This window comes from Arachis ipaensis, chromosome B4 (assembly GCF_059453495.1).
Source record: "Arachis ipaensis isolate K30076 ecotype BB chromosome B4, ASM5945349v1, whole genome shotgun sequence".
Classification (NCBI taxonomy): domain Eukaryota; kingdom Viridiplantae; phylum Streptophyta; class Magnoliopsida; order Fabales; family Fabaceae; genus Arachis; species Arachis ipaensis.
Window position 1 is genome coordinate 92,400,789 of NC_142439.1, and position 15,996 is coordinate 92,416,784.

Consider the following 15,996-nt stretch of genomic DNA (forward strand, 5'->3'; position numbering starts at 1 on the left):
TCAAGCCTTTGAGGACATGGAAATTTTACTCAATTGAAAAGTAATCAGTAGTAATTTTTGTCCTAAATTCTCTTTTGGTATTATCACTTATTTTTTGGTTATTAGATATAGATAAATTTGAGCTGAACCTTTTTTAGTATTGTCACTTCCCATTATAAGAGATAAATAATATTTGGATTAAGTTTTTACTTATAATAAGTTGGACATGAAATATGTTTAACAGTTTAATATTAGAATACAAATTTATTAAATATAAAATAAATTATATAATATATAATAACCTCTCTATATACACAATACACATACTAATACTACTAACTTACTACTACTACTAACTATTTTGACAAAAAGCTGGGGTGGCCAAGGCCTATGCTTGCCCAGTTGCCCCCCTGTACCTGGTCTAAGGATTCAATTAGTGATATAATAATTTGGATTAGTTGCATGATCATATTGATGACTTGATGCTCAAATTTGGTTGACATTGATTTGTCAGGTATCTAGCTATATCAAATTTTCCAAGACGCAGACAGAGTGTGATAGATAAAGTGAAAGCAAAAGCAGAAAAGTTGGCATCTGAGCTTGAAAAAGCCATGAATAAATATTTCAATGAAGCTATGGAATATTTGGACAATTATGTGAAAGTTCTTGGCAAGCCTTACCAAGATCAAGCACAGAATAGACTGAATATACTTCTAGAGATTCAAGAGGAATTGTCAAATGTTGAGAAAAAACTTAGAACACTGCAGGTTGAAATCCAAAATCTAGGGGTAATTTTGTTATGCTGCTGTTTTAAATTAATTTAGGGGTGATTATTTGTTATGCTACTGTTTTGAATTAATTTAGGAGCGCTTAATGATTATTTCTAGTTGTACTGATGCTGTTTGCACTATTGCTCTTTTTACTATTTAACTTTGTATTTTGATAAAATCATATGGATTTGGTTGACATTTCATATAGTGTTTTAAATTTGGAAGATATTTAAGATTTATACTATAATTATATTTTATGATTTTTATTTATAATTTATTTATTATTTTATTTTGAAACGGTTTTTCCAGTTGAACCACTGGTTAAACCGGTTGAACCAATAAACCAATAAACCAGTAGCTAGAGCGGTTTGATGACCGGTCCGATTTTTTGAAGCTTGAAAAAACCTTGAGCATAGACTACATAGTAGTCAACGTAGCATCAACTTACAATGCCCTGATTGGTCGGACAACACTAAACCGACTTGCTGCAATAGTCTCCACCCCCTCCCTACCTTTGCATGAAGTTCTCTACTTTTGAAGGGATAGCCACTGTAAGAGGAGACGATAAAATTAACAAGAATGTGCTACAATGAAAGCGTGAACCTACAAGGATATACAAAAGAAAAAATGGTCAACACCATAAAACTCGAAGGTGTTCGACTTTGGGAAGAATTGAGACCCCAATCGAAAAGAAATATCAAGGAAGTCTAGATTGGGGATGAAATCGCAAAAACAACCAACGTAGGGGCTAACCTAGAAAAATAGTTAAAACAAGACCTCATTAAGCTCCTGCAAAAAAATTCTGACCTCTTTTCCTGGACAGCTTTCAACATACTTGGAATTCACCCCGACATCATGAGTCACAGGCTCGCCGTCTACCCTGGCTCACGACCTGTTCAATAAAAGATGATGAATAGTAACTATGGTGGTTTCCCACTTATCTATCTCAACTGCATCTTGGTCTCTTTGGGTGTGTTATGAGTTGAAAGGCTCATTAAGTATGCTTTTATATGTTGGGCTTGGGCCCAACTTGGGCCCGATTCAGCCGCTTAGCGTTTTTGGTTCGTTTGTCCTAACTTTGGGTCAAAACCTTTAGAATTAATACCCAATTTTCAATTCTAAATATTTTTTCTAATAATTTCTACAGTTTTATTTTCTCTCACGCAATATCGGGCAGACTTAAGCCGGTACTGCCGGTAATTTACCGGTACGCATTTTTATGCAATTTTCTGTAGAAAATTATATTTTTCCACTCGGAAAAATTCACTAAATTCAAATCTCACCTTTAAATTTTCTAATTAATACTATAAATTTTTGAACCTATTTTGGGCAATAAAATTATTATTTTATTTTATTTTAAACGTTTATTAGCTTCCGGTTCTTGCATTTTCCCCACCAAATTAGATATTTTATCCCCAAAATTTAGGAATTACATGAGAATATCTCGGGATAATCCTTTCGCATCTTTGACTCTAATTCCCAAGTGTGCTCTTCCATTCCAGCTCTCTTCCAAGCTACTTCTTCACCAACAGAACTTCCTTTCCACACAACTTCTTCTCACTAGTGTCATCAATCCTCACTAGCATGACTTGAAAAGTTAAGTTTTCCTTCAGCTCAACCGACTTAGGCTCTAACACATTAGCTGTAACATCCCAACTTTTTGAATCAAGTCATTTTTTAATAACTAATTAATTAATTAAAATGGTAATGATTTAAGATTTGAATTTAAAATTTAAACATATGAAAACACACACTAGTGGTAGTAAATCTCTAACCGACAATAAACAACTTTTTAAAATATAGTCATAATTAATTCTACATTTATTAGATTTGAATGATATTTAGTTATATGAAAAGATAAGAATACTAGCTCTGTTCCTTAAGTTAAGTATAAAATCAAATTCAAATTAAATTAGGTAGATAAATCGGTTACAAGTTCATAGTAGAAAATCGCGCTCTTATCAGTCAGCCTAATATACTGACAGTATTTCGAGAATATCTCAAGCTGTGGTTATTTGATTGACTTCATTTGAAATTCGTTTTAAATCTAATTCAATTCTCTATAAATTTGTCTCTAATAGCTATTTCCAAATTCAAAACGTAGAAAATGTTATAAGGCTCACAAAGTGACGATTCAGATTGAAGATTTCACCTAAATGCCTCCTAACATAATCTGCACATACCTGAGAGCTATTTGATCCTTCCTTTCTCATTCTATTTCCTTTTTTCTATACAAAACATTCTAGTATACACAAAGTCTAGCTATAGAACAAGTCTTTCTTCACTAACAAACCGCATCTATTTGCATCGGAATACCAATCGGAACTTTACTCGAGGTAGGGGGTTTTGTGCTAATCTTTATATGTCATGTTTTAAATGTTTTCGAACATAAATGTTAGCTTTGCATGTCATGGTATAATGTCTCTTTCCTTCATACGCATTATGCATTATAATAACAATCTTATGTGCATTAAAGAACTGAGGGAATGATCCTTCGGTAAGGGAAGGTGAGCCCCAAAGACAAGATAATCGAGATGATCCTTCGGTAAGGGAAGGTGATCGACAAACTTTTGGGAACCTTCGGTAAGGGAAGGAGACTCCCATCAATTTTATAATAATATATCTTGGTTGCCATGACTTCCTTCTTGTATATGTCTAAATAACCTTGATTGTAATTTGAACTGAGGGAATGATCATTCGGTAAGGGAAGGTGACCCCCAAAGACAAGATATCAATATGATCCTTCGGTAAGGGAAGGTGATCGTCAAAACGTTTGGGATAAGAACCTTCGGTAAGGGAAGGGGACTCCCACCTTTTATACCGGTTTGAGCTCAATACCTTCCATAAAAGCTACGAGAAAAAGTAATGAAAAGTGCAATGAAAAGTGTGATCATGATTGTTCTTCTTTAATCCTTTTTGATTTATGATTATGTTTATTATTGTATTCAAAGATCCTTCTTTTATCCAAAGTTCCTTTTTGTTTGATTTATGATATTCGTTAAGGTCTTTATTTTATTCAGATTTATTCTATTTGACTTATCTATGCCAATGTTACTATTCTTCTCTTATTTAATACTAGTTATTTTTCCTTGCTTTATGGCTTATGAGAACATCATACCAAGGTTTATGAGTTTACATTTATATGTTTTAACGCTATAGGTATTTTGTATGCATCACACATGTCATAACATAAGTAAATGAGAAGCATCTAAAAGTCACACCACTCTGACTAACAAGGACTTTTTAAAATAATAATTGAACAACATTGCATTATCACTATTTTTATTTTAAAACTCGGAGTGGCTGGAGATGGATACGATGACACCATATAGATAAACTACTGAGAACCTTTTGTTTCTCACCCCTCTCTCTGTACCATCTTCAGGAAGGATGCGGCACAAAGCAGTACATTGCTCAGTTGAGGTGAAAAGACAAGTGTACTATTAGGAGCGAGCTATCAAGAACGTAGATACGAAACATTAAGCGTTTATCTTAAGAAGGAAGAATAGGCGATTGTTTAAGTCATATTTAAACAAATTAAGAGAATTAGGATTTTCTGTGTGTTGTTTTATTTTATTAAGTGACTGCGAATTGTAACTATGATGTTTCTTGTTACAATTATTTGGTATGAGTAAAGCTTGTCATTGTTATGCCTTCATAGTTTAGCATGCCCGTTTTTCATGTTAGTATTTCCAGATCCACTTATATTTTTCAACTAATAACTATTCTAATAAAAACTAGTTATTCAATATTTTTACACATGTAAATTATTTTATAAAAAGATTTCATATTACTTTAAAAATTTCGCAAGGTTTTGAATATCAACTACTAAATATAATCCAGATAAAGCTTAACTCAGTTTAAAAGCATTGGGGTGTTACATGAGCCGCATCCGATGTGTACTTACAAAGTTGTGATACATCAAATACGTCATGTAGGTTAGATAAGTGTGGTGGTAAAGCTACTTTATAAGCCACTGGCCCGACTCGCCTCAATACTTCAAAAGGTCGTATGTACCTCGGATTCAACTTTTTCATCTTAATTACTCTACCAATCCCAGTTGTTGGAGTAACCTTTAAGAATACGTTCTCACCCTCCTCAAATTCTAACGGCTTTCTCCTCTAATCTGCATAGCTCTTCTGTCGGCTTTGCGCAATTAGGATTCTAGCTCGAATTTGCTTGATCTTCTCAGTGGTCTCTGCTAGCAAATCCGGACGTAACACACTTGCTTTACCGGCTTCATACCAACACAGTAGAGACTAACACTTCTGTCCATACAAAGCCTCATACGGATCCATACCAATCTCACATGAAAGCTGTTGTTGTACGCAACCTCCACCAATAGCATGTAATGGTCCCAAATTCCCACTTGATCCAACACACACGCCCTTAGCATATCCTCCAATATCTGAATAGTTCTTTTCGACTGTCCATCAGTTTGTGGATGACATGTCATGCTGAGACATAGTCTCATACCAAAAACTTTTTGAAAAGTTCCCCAAAACCTTGATGTGAATCGGGGATCTCGATCCGAAACTATCGTTGTTGGCACACCATGCAACCTCACTATCTCCTTAATGTACAATCTCGCCAATTCCTTTAGTGAATAGTTTAGTCAGATAGGCAGAAAGTGAGCAGACTTGGTTAAGCAACCCACGATCGCCCAAACCACATCAAATCCTGACCTAGTCCTTGGCAAACCCGTTACAAAGTCTATAGCAACTCCTTGCCACTTCTATTGAGGAATCTCAAGTGGTTGTGCCATTCCCGACGGTCTCTGGTGCTCTATCTTCACCTTTTGACACGTCAAAAACTTGGACACAAGTGAAGCTACATCACCTTATATTCCAGGTCACCAAAACATTTTCTTCAAATCGTGATACATCTTTGTACTTCCTAGATGAATAGAGAATCTGCTCTTATGAGCTTCTGACAACAGTTCTTGCCTCAAACTCCCAACATCTAGCACACAAATTCTCCCCTTGTATCTGCATAACACTTCGCCGTCCTTAGTGAATTCTTCTTACCTCTCTTTAACAATTAGCTGAAACATTTTCTGAAGCTCTTGGTCGTCTAGCTGGGCCCTTTGAATTTCTGTTTTGAATGTACTTGAAATGTGCAATTGGTCCAAACAGGCTTTTCCGTCAACTTTCCCAATGGCCGACTTAAGCTCCATAAACTTATTTACCAACTCCTCCTCTTTAATTCTCATCCAAGCAACAATCAATGACTTCGTGCTTAAGGCATCTGCTACAACATTAGCCTTTCCGAGGTGATAACTCAAATCAAAATCGTAGTCTTTTAATAGCTTTATCCATCTCTTTTGGCGCATGTTGAGCTCTTTCTGATCAAAGATATACTTGAGACTCTTGTGATAAGAAAAGACTCGACTCTTAACTCCATACAAGTAGTACCTCCAAATCTTTAGCACAAACACAACTGCCGCCAATTCCAAGTTATGAGTTGGGTAATTCACCTCATGTGGTCTTAGCTGATGCGAAGCATAAGCTACCACATTCTCGTGTTGCATTAATACACAACCTAAGCTTTTCAATGAGGTGTCGCAGTAAACCTGAAATGGTTCATGTGGTTTGAGTAAAATCAAGACTGGCACTGAAGTTAACTTCTCCTTCAAAGTCTGAAAACTGTCTACACATTCGGACGTCCACACAAATGGTGTATCTTTCCTAGTTAGCTTAGTCATTGGCAACGCAATTTGTGAAAATCCATGGATGAATCTTCTGTAATACCCAGCTAATCCCAAGAAGCTCCTAACCTCAGTCACTGACGTCGGTCTTTTCCACTCCATCACCGCCTCAACCTTTGAAGGATCCATCGTTATCCCTCCTTTACTCACCACGTGAACTAAGAACTTTACTTCCTCCTTCCAGAATTCACACTTTGACAACTTCGCATACAACTTTTGCTCCTTCAAAATTTACAACACAATCCTCAGATGCTCCTCATGTTCTTTCATTGTCTTTGAATAAACGAGGATGTTATCTACGAACATCACCATAAATTTATCCAAAAAGAGATGAAATACTCTGTTCTTGTAATCCATGAACACAGCAAGTGCATTCCTTAACCCAAAGGACATCGCCGTGTATTCATAGTGACTATAACATGTTCTGAACGCAGTTTTTGGAATATCCTCCTCCTTCATGCTTATATGTTCATGTAACCTGACCTCACAAATACACGAACCCACAATGGGTTTGAAGTAACTTACCTTACCCAATAGTATTAAGGGCAAAACCCAACAATAATCCAATGCTAGATCACCCCTAAACAACCAAAATCAAAGAATCTACTCAATAACTATACCCAAATTTTTGAAACTATTAGGGCAGAGGAAAGGAGTACAGAATTTGAGTTCTTACCAACTTTGTTTAGTTAGAAATGAAGGGCTCCATGAGAGCTACACGTGGCCGCAAACAGCACGTGAATCGGAGTACTATATCTCAAGTTACAAGCAAATGAAGAAGATGAACAGTAACTATGATGGTCTTCCTCTTCTCTATCTCAGCTACATCTCCCTCTCTTTAGGTGTGTTATGAGCTGAATGGCTCATTAAATTATACTTTTATATGTTGGGCTTGGGCCTAACTTGGGCCCGATCCAACCACTTAGCATTTTTTGTTCGTTTGGCCTAAATTTGGGCCAAAACCTTTAGAATTAGCGCCCGGTTTTCAATTTTAAATATTTTTCTAAGGATTTATACAATTTTTTTTCTCTCACGTAGTATCGGATAGACTTAAGCCGAAATTACCGGTTAATTTATTGGTACGCGTTTTTACACAATTTTCTATAGAAAATTACATTTTTCCACTCGAAAAAATTCACTAAATTCAAATCTCACCTTTAAATTTTTTAATTAATACTTCTAAATTTTTGAACCTATTTTGGAGAATTAAATTATTATTTTATTTTATTTTAAACAGTTATTAGCTTTTGGTTCTTACAATCCTTGCATCGGAAGACACCCGAAGAGACTTTGGAGTTGATAGAGATAGTGGCTAACAACTACCATATATATGCCAATGAGAGAACAGTAAAGAAAAGAGTCATGGAGCTAAATACATTAGATACCCTGTTAGCACAAAACAAGGCTATGTCCTACACAAATCAGCTCCCTCACTAAACAAGGGGGTATATGCAACTCTTAGCCAGAAGAGCACAAGTCACAACATGCAATTTGTGTGAAGGAACTCATAAAGATGAAGAATGTCACTACAAAAAATTCTGGTAAAAACGGCGGTTTTTTGGGTATTTACGGCGGTTTGAACCGCCATTATTAGTAATAATGGCGGTTTCGTAAAGCGACGTAATTCTGGACGCCATTCTGGTTATTACGGCGGTTTTTTGAAAACCGCCACAATTTCCTGAGTTAAAACGGCGGTTTTTGAATAGGTTAAAACGGCGGTTTAAACCGCCGTTATTTCCAGGGTTAAAATGGTAGTTTTTAGATAGGTTAAAATGGTAGTTTTTAGATAGGTTAAAATGGCGGTTTGAATCGCCATTATTACCCTGACAGAGTGGCGTTTTGGTTGGTTAAAACGGCGGTTCAAACTGCCGTTATTTCTAGGGTTAAAATGGTAATTTTTGGATAGGTTAAAACGGCAGTTTGAACCGCCATTATTACCCTGACAGAGTGGCATTTTGGTTGGTTAAAATAGCATTTTTGAACCACCATTTTTACCCCAACAATAGCATTTTGGTTGGTTAAAATGACATTTTTGAACCGCCATTTTACCCTGACAGTGACATTTTTTATCGTTTAAAAAAACAATTTTTACCATCATTTTTATCGCGTTAAATAAATAATTGTGATTAAAATTTCACAATAGCAAAAAATCATAATCCATAAATGAAATATTATATAAGTCATAAACAAAATATTAATATAATATATAATTTTTTATTATTAAAAATCAAAAGTAATAACTCCTATACAAAACATTGTCTTACTAAACTTACCAAAATACAAGCATTGCAGTAAACACTAATCAGTCAAATCTACTATCCAATTCCCTAAACTATGTTAATATCTAATAATGTATTTAAACCAAGCCTGCCTTAGTTTCTTAGTCTCTTGTGTGAGTTTCATCCCGGGAACTTGCTCCAACATCTTTGTTTCTTGCTCCAACACTCCAACTTCATTATCCAAACTCATCTCTTACAAAGATTTTTAGGACAAATTTGTAGGAACCTCTCCTGTTCGGGAATTTCTATCAAGCCAGATGTTATAAATTGAAATTATAACAATGAAAAGATGTCATTAGAAATAATATATAACTAGTCAAATAATATAAAGAAAAAATAAGATTAGATCGGTAGAAAGAACCTCAAGTGTCTGAACTAGTCTTAATATTTCTGGTATAGAACCAGATAAATCATTTCCTTCAAATAATCTGCAAGGAAAAAGAAAAGTTTGTTAAAAATGGTAAAATAGATGACATCACAAGCTTATAACACCAATTTTTGGAAAAATAAAATAAAATAGATGAACTTACACATGTATGAGCACCATGTCAGAGCTGAAAAGTTTGGGGGCACCTGAAAGCTGGTTCTTATTGAAATGGCTGCATTAGATTACAAATGCAATTCAATACAGTTATTATAAGATGAAGAGAATACTGCTTCTTAAATCAGAACGATTTTATCCTTTATAAAGGGTCAAATTAAGTGATTACATGAGAAATAATAAATAAAAAAATGTGTCAAAATACTAACAAGTGCTTAGCCTTTAGAAGTTGGTCTAATCCAGGGGTGGTGGAGGTTGAAACTGAAATAGGCCCTGTGAGTTGATTATCTACCAAGTCTAACCAATATTTGCCTAATTCAAAATTCAATTCATCATCATATTGCCCAAGAAGGCAAGAGGTCACAATATAAATGAAATTGTTATTAATTAAAACTTACCTCTATAATATCACTCATTGTCAATTCAGCATATTCAATAAGATGAGACTGAAGATACTCAGATTCAAGTGCTCGTCTTCTCTCTGTATAAACATGATCTCTTTTGCTGTTTAGCACTTCATCATACTCAAACAACTGTTTCCGAATGTCAAAGAAGTAGTTCTCCACTTTCCTTTGGGCTTTATCTAATGCTTTAGTCAACATCTTTGACTCAATAGGTAGGTCCTCAACTCTGAAAGCTCGCATGAGACCCTACACATTCACACTGTTACTAATAATATTTCTAGTGATCAATGACCCTGCACAGCAGCTGCACATCAAATAGATTATCTGAATTCGGTCTCCACCAAATATTATTCAACAATATATCCATCTCAGTCTTAACCAAATATTATTCAAAAATAAAAAATGGAAATTGAAGTTTCAAGTTTAACTACTTATTCAACAATATATCCATGAAAGGAGTTGTGAATAGGGGCTATGATAGCTGAGAATTATAAAAGGCATTTGGCTGTGTAATGCCAGAAGCTATTCCTAAGAAAAGAAAAGAATGCAAACCTGATTATCAATTCTCCGGGACTCATGGCGCTCTGTGCCAACTATATGCAGTCCACCAGCTGCCACAACCTAAAGTCACAATTATTATTAAAAATTTGCTAAGGGCAATAAATTTAGTATAGAGGTTTAGTCAAGTGTAAAAAATTAACCTTCTTCCTCTTTTCCTCAGTAAAGACTTTATATTCCTTAACAATTTCTAGAAATGCATTTCTCAGCTCAGCAATGACTTCATCTTGAGCAGGTCCCTACATAAACATACATGATTTAATGACACAAGATTAAAACTTTGCTTAAGTGATATCAAGAAAGAAGAAAACATCACTTAAGATATTCTTTTGGGAAAAAATTCATTAATAACGCATTCTCAATTATAGTATTAATTCGATAAAAGCATGATCATCATCATCGTGTCACCTTCTCACATGAATAGGATAGGCACTCCTCTGCTTCAAGCTCAGTTAATGATCTCTGGCCCCATGTTTTAACTGCTAACTGCACCGCCTTCTCAGCTAACTCAGTATTTTTAGTTGATAGTTGGCATGGGAACAACTTTTCATTCACCTGGATATTGATATGTTCATGGGTTTCAGACCAGTTATTGCTGAATAAAATATAAGAAAAATAAAATTCAAACAAACCCTTTTAACTTCGAGTGTTTTTGAACCTTCACCCTCTCAACTAATGAAAGTAAGTATTAAATACTCAACTTTAAAAGTTACAATTTTCATCCAATATATTTGACTGTAATTGGTGAATATGCATGTGGAACTTTAACATTTTATTTATATATTCATATAAATCCTCAACTAAAATATTTTGAATAAAAACTTTCTAATTTGAAAATAAATTAACTGATCCTTTTACAAATTTGGGAATAGAGCTGACAAAAAATTGGATCTCTTTCCCCACCATATATATTTTTCCTTCATCATTCAAACTTCATCAGCAATTGCTTTGTTTGATTTGTTAGTAACAACTTTTCTTTAGGTTCCCCTCATTTGAATTCACTGCACATGGAGAGACAAAGAGTGGCACACTGCAGTAGGTTATAAACCTAAGCTGAGCTGGCTGTTTCGGTCATAGATAGATTTAATAAGCTAACCTTCCAAGTCTTTTTGGGAAGAGGTTTCTTTATTGATACATAGACTCCATCATCTGGCTTGACAACTCTGCAATCATATATTACCAAAAAGAATGAAATGCATGCTTGCAAGGACCTCCAGCTGTTTGAAGAGGAACTTTCAGTTCTAATGCATGATACGTTAACCATTTTATATAATTTTAATTGTCTTTGTCATTGACATTGTACCTTGAGAAAGTTTAAATCATCCTAGAACATACATCAAATGAAATAGTTTTGCATGAAGCATTGATAAAAAAGGTATTTTGCACATATGTTGCTCTTCTAGATCATTCTACGAACTTTTTATTAACTGGCATAAAATTGCATAGGACAAGTAATCAACATACAACCTTCCACCTAAAGACCCTAAGCCATTCCACTAAACTAATTCTTCTTTCATTTAGAAATAGAAAATACCTAGGCATCAGTATCTCACGAAGCTTTAATAATCTTGCCATAAAATCAGCATTACCGCCAAGAATTATATCTGTCCCACGACCAGCCATGTTGGTAGCAATTGTCACGGCCCCAAGCCGACCACTCTGAGCTACAATCTCTGCTTCCCTCTCAACATTTTCTGGTTTTGCATTAAGAACCTTAAACAATACAAGGACAGGGTTCATTATATTATATCCAAAAAACTATCGGATTAGAAAGAACAGTTTCTATCATTATGTCTAACTCTACTCTTTCAAATAGAAGAACAACTATTAATAGCGGCATCCGGTCTTGGGCAAAGAATACACTACCCTTCTCCATTAAAGACATTCAACACAGGTAAGATTAATAATGTGCGCTCACATCTTCCAACATCCCCATTAAAATGAAAAAGACTTTACCTCATGTGGAATTCCAGCTTCTTTCAATTGCTTTGACAAAGAATCGCTCTGAAATGACTCCATTGCCTTTGAAATGCTTCTTCATAGAATCTGTAAGTGCTTTGTAATAAGCTTTTGCAAGATCAACATGACCACCGTATTCTTCGCATAGCATCTCAAGCAACTGCATTCAAATAAAACAATAAAACATCATCGTCTATCATGCCTCAAATAGTCAAATCTAATTAACTAATTTCTCTTTCTATTTTTCCAATAATTTTTAAAAAATAATTTTTTTTGGGATGGTAAGAACACTCTTTTTATGTGGCTCAAATTTTGGAGGCCCAATTCAGACTATGAGCATTTCATAGTATAATTAATGGACTTCATCATCATTTTTTATCCAAATCAATTCAACTACCTTCTAAAATCTAGCTCTTTTCATACCATAATTTGAAAAAATATATTATTTTATCAATAAGATTCAATTTTTATTTAGTATATACAAATAAAAATACGAATGAATATAATATTATTGTAGATTTAATATGTACACATAACATTCTTTAATTCGACAATTTCCTCGTATACTCACCAGCCGGATGCTATATTAGGAAGGAGAGAGACACACACACATTTAAACAACCCAATCAGTACTTGAGTTAGAAAATATACTATAATAATTGAATGTTATATAGAATCTTAAAGATTTTTATAAGGTGTATATTATCCTTATAATGTGATTAGTCAATCTTAAAGGGAACTTCAGAATAAAGTGATTAGACCTCTTTATTTGGAGGAACATAGTCGTTGTATTCCAATAGAAGTGCATATATATATGCGATAATTTTGTGCCACCTTGTTTCACTGCCATCAGCATCAGTGTGAACCTTTCTTCTTTTTCCTTCTTCACGCTGCTATAAGAAAAAAAAGAGATATATGCATCAAGCAAAGGAGATAGAGTGATTTTATATGCATCAAGATAAATGATGCCTCTCTATATATTACCTTATCAAATCAGTAATTGATTTTATATGCTTAGGCATTTGGTAATTTTGTTTCCAAAGAGAAGCTAAAATAGAGGCTTTGATAATAATTTTAAATTGGAATAACCTTTTAAAAAGTTCTTTTGAATCTTTTAAATTGCAAGATGCTTGCAGGGTCAGAGCTAAAGATTCAGCTGCAACAATTGGACAACAAAATATATTTAAATGATTCCAATTTCTAAGAAGCAAAATAACAAACACATAGAGTGCATTATGAAAAGGTTAGAGTAAAATAAAAAATATGAAAAGGAGCTTGTACGGACTCTAAATGTAAAAGAAATATAAAAAGGTAAGGTCTATCATCACGGAAGAGAAGCAAGGGTAGTCTCAAGAGACAACTTTCAATATCAAAGGACAGTGAACAGGGAAAGATAGGGGGAGAAAACTCTAACTTGCTATCTTTACTTGTTCCAGTTTCACTATCAACAACTCTCAATTTTTGCATGTGTGGCTTTGCCATACTGATTAGATAATCACATTCTTCTTTGATCTGCTCAGATTAAAAAGCTAAATTTCAGTATTTGAAAAGTGATGACAATACAATCCATCAAATTAATGCTCCTAAAAAAAATGAACATCAACCAGGATTTAAACACAATGTCATTGCATCATGTAAAGCTCACAAGCAAACTGTAAATACTAATTTAAATGCTACTATTAATCATCATGCAGCCAAAGAAAACAGAAACACAATTTGCACAATCTATTATCCTAATCTTCGAATTGAAAATATAACAAAAGAAAGGAGGATTCATCAACATGAGCTACCAGTAACTAGAGATCAAATCATAATACCACCAATTTTATTGAACAACATTCAAGGTATTACACATTGTCACAAACAAGAAAAACAGAATCACTAGTGATAGGAAACAGAGCATATATCAATATAGTGAAGATAGTTTGGATTTGTTATCAAATCAGTCCAAAATTATAAGTTAATATAACTAAATGATAAACATCAAGGCTAATTATAAGTCCAATTTCTAAGTTAATAACCCCCTGGCCAAAATCCTACCTAAAAATCCTACCTGGTAAAACCTAAGAATCTCGACGGAAGGAAAAACTTGAAGCATAGTAGCTCGATGAAGGAGGCTGTAGTCGGAGGAGAACACCGCCGAAGGAGATCGTCACAGGAGGAGAATATCATTGGAGGAGATCTTTGTTTCAACCTTGCTCTCACACAGTGACATCGTTTCAGTTCGCGGCACGGTAGCTCAATCGAGTATATTATAGCCGGAGGAGAACGCGTCGCCGGAGGAGAACGCGCCACCAGAGGAGAACATTGCCAGAGGAGATCGTCGCTGGAGAGATCGTCACTAGAGGAGACAACAAGGAGAGCGTCTCAGTTCATAACACACAATCTCGATGGAGAAGTTTCCAGTCGATCGGGGTGAATGACGCTGAGAAGACCATTGCCGGAGCAGATCGTTGCTGGAACAGAGCAAAGTGGTAGCATCATTTTTAGGTTTCAGTGGTGGCAGCGTGAGTTTCAGTGCGTAGTTTCAGGGTTTTCGTCGTTGGAGATGTGTTTTGGGTCTTTTATTTTTTTAAATCATGGATCTAGTGAACGGCGGCTTAAAACTGCCGAAATCACCAAAAACCGCCTTTTTATGCAAATAAATTATGGCAGCACCATAAAATGCCATAATACTCAAATATTATGGCAGTTTTTTAAAACCGCAATAATATAAATGCCGTTTTAAACAAGTTTTTTTGTAGTGTGTGAGCTATTCAAAGATGACTAGTACCCCTCCGAACAAGTAAAATATATGGGTAACTTTTCAAGAAATCCACAAAATAACCATTGATAAACCCCAATTTTAGGGTTTATCTTGTGTTGAATTTGGTGAATTTTATCAACGTATCCCACATTTATTCAATAAAATAGCATGGTTTTGTGAATTTCTCCTAATTTTTACTTAAGATTAAAAACATGATTTTTGGGCTTTTAAATTGCTAAATTTAATTTCTTTTAATTTCATTCGATGCCTTGATGTGTTGTTAAGTGATTTCAGGCTTACAAGGCAGAGATTGGGTTGAAGAAGTGAAGAAAAAGCATGCAAAGTGGAGAATTCATGAAGAAATGAGGATTTGGTAGAATTCATAGCCACGCATACGCGTAGAGGTGGCAACGGGGTAGGTTTTTGCTCTACTCGACCCCACCCCGCCTTACAAAAACCCGCATCGAACCCGCCCCGCCCCTACCCACGGGTTGTAAAATGTTAAACCCTAACCCGCCTCTGTGGGTACCTGCTCCGCCCTTACTCGCCCCTATAATTATTAAATCCAACAAATAAAATTAAATTTTAAAAATTATATAACCTTCATTTACATACATAACATAAATTAAAGTAAAAATTTAAATATGATACAATATTATTAATCATTTTACTAATTATTTTATATATATTACATATATTATATATACCGGGGTGGGTTTAACTTAAACCCGACCCCGCCCCGTCCCGCCCCACCTAAGAACCCGCCCCGTCCCGCCCCGAACGGATAGGGGCTGGGAGGGTACACGCGGGTTCGGGTAGTGTTGTCGGTACGCGTGACATCCCGCGTACGCGTGACACTTGTCACGTGATCAACTTAAAGAAAACGTGGCTGGCGATTTTTGAGCTCATCCAAGCCCAGATCCAACTCATTTCTGAAGTATTTGAGGCCAAATTCAGGAAGGAACAAGGGAGGAGCAACTAGTGTAGCTTAGGAAACATGCTATAGGTCATTTTCTAAAGAGAGAAGCTCCCTCTTCTCTCTAGAATTAGGGT

General features: G+C 35.1%; 1 protein-coding gene across 1 annotated transcript; it reads right to left on the reverse strand.

Annotated features, from left to right (window-relative positions):
• Window positions 1-9,507: 9,507 nt before the first annotated feature.
• LOC107639426 (protein translocase subunit SecA, chloroplastic-like) lies at window positions 9,508-12,306 on the reverse strand. Its single transcript, XM_021121299.2, has 8 exons — window positions 12,195-12,306; window positions 11,773-11,951; window positions 11,335-11,401; window positions 10,647-10,793; window positions 10,382-10,477; window positions 10,233-10,301; window positions 9,675-9,926; window positions 9,508-9,588 (listed from the first exon to the last, which is right to left on the reverse strand). Exons 1-8 carry the CDS (start codon window positions 12,255-12,257, stop codon window positions 9,574-9,576), a joined length of 888 nt encoding a protein of 295 aa, XP_020976958.1. The 5' UTR covers window positions 12,258-12,306; the 3' UTR covers window positions 9,508-9,573.
• Window positions 12,307-15,996: the final 3,690 nt, after the last annotated feature.

Coding starts and splice junctions, on each gene's coding strand:
- LOC107639426 (XM_021121299.2), bottom strand. CDS start 12,257: ATGGAGTCATTTCAGAGCGATTCTTTGTCAAAGCAATTGAAAGAAGCT. Junction 11,952..12,194: donor AAGCTGGAATTCCACATGAG/GTAAAGTCTTTT, acceptor GTATTGTTTAAG/GTTCTTAATGCAAAACCAGA. Junction 10,478..10,646: donor TATCCTATTCATGTGAGAAG/GTGACACGATGA, acceptor ATGTTTATGTAG/GGACCTGCTCAAGATGAAGT.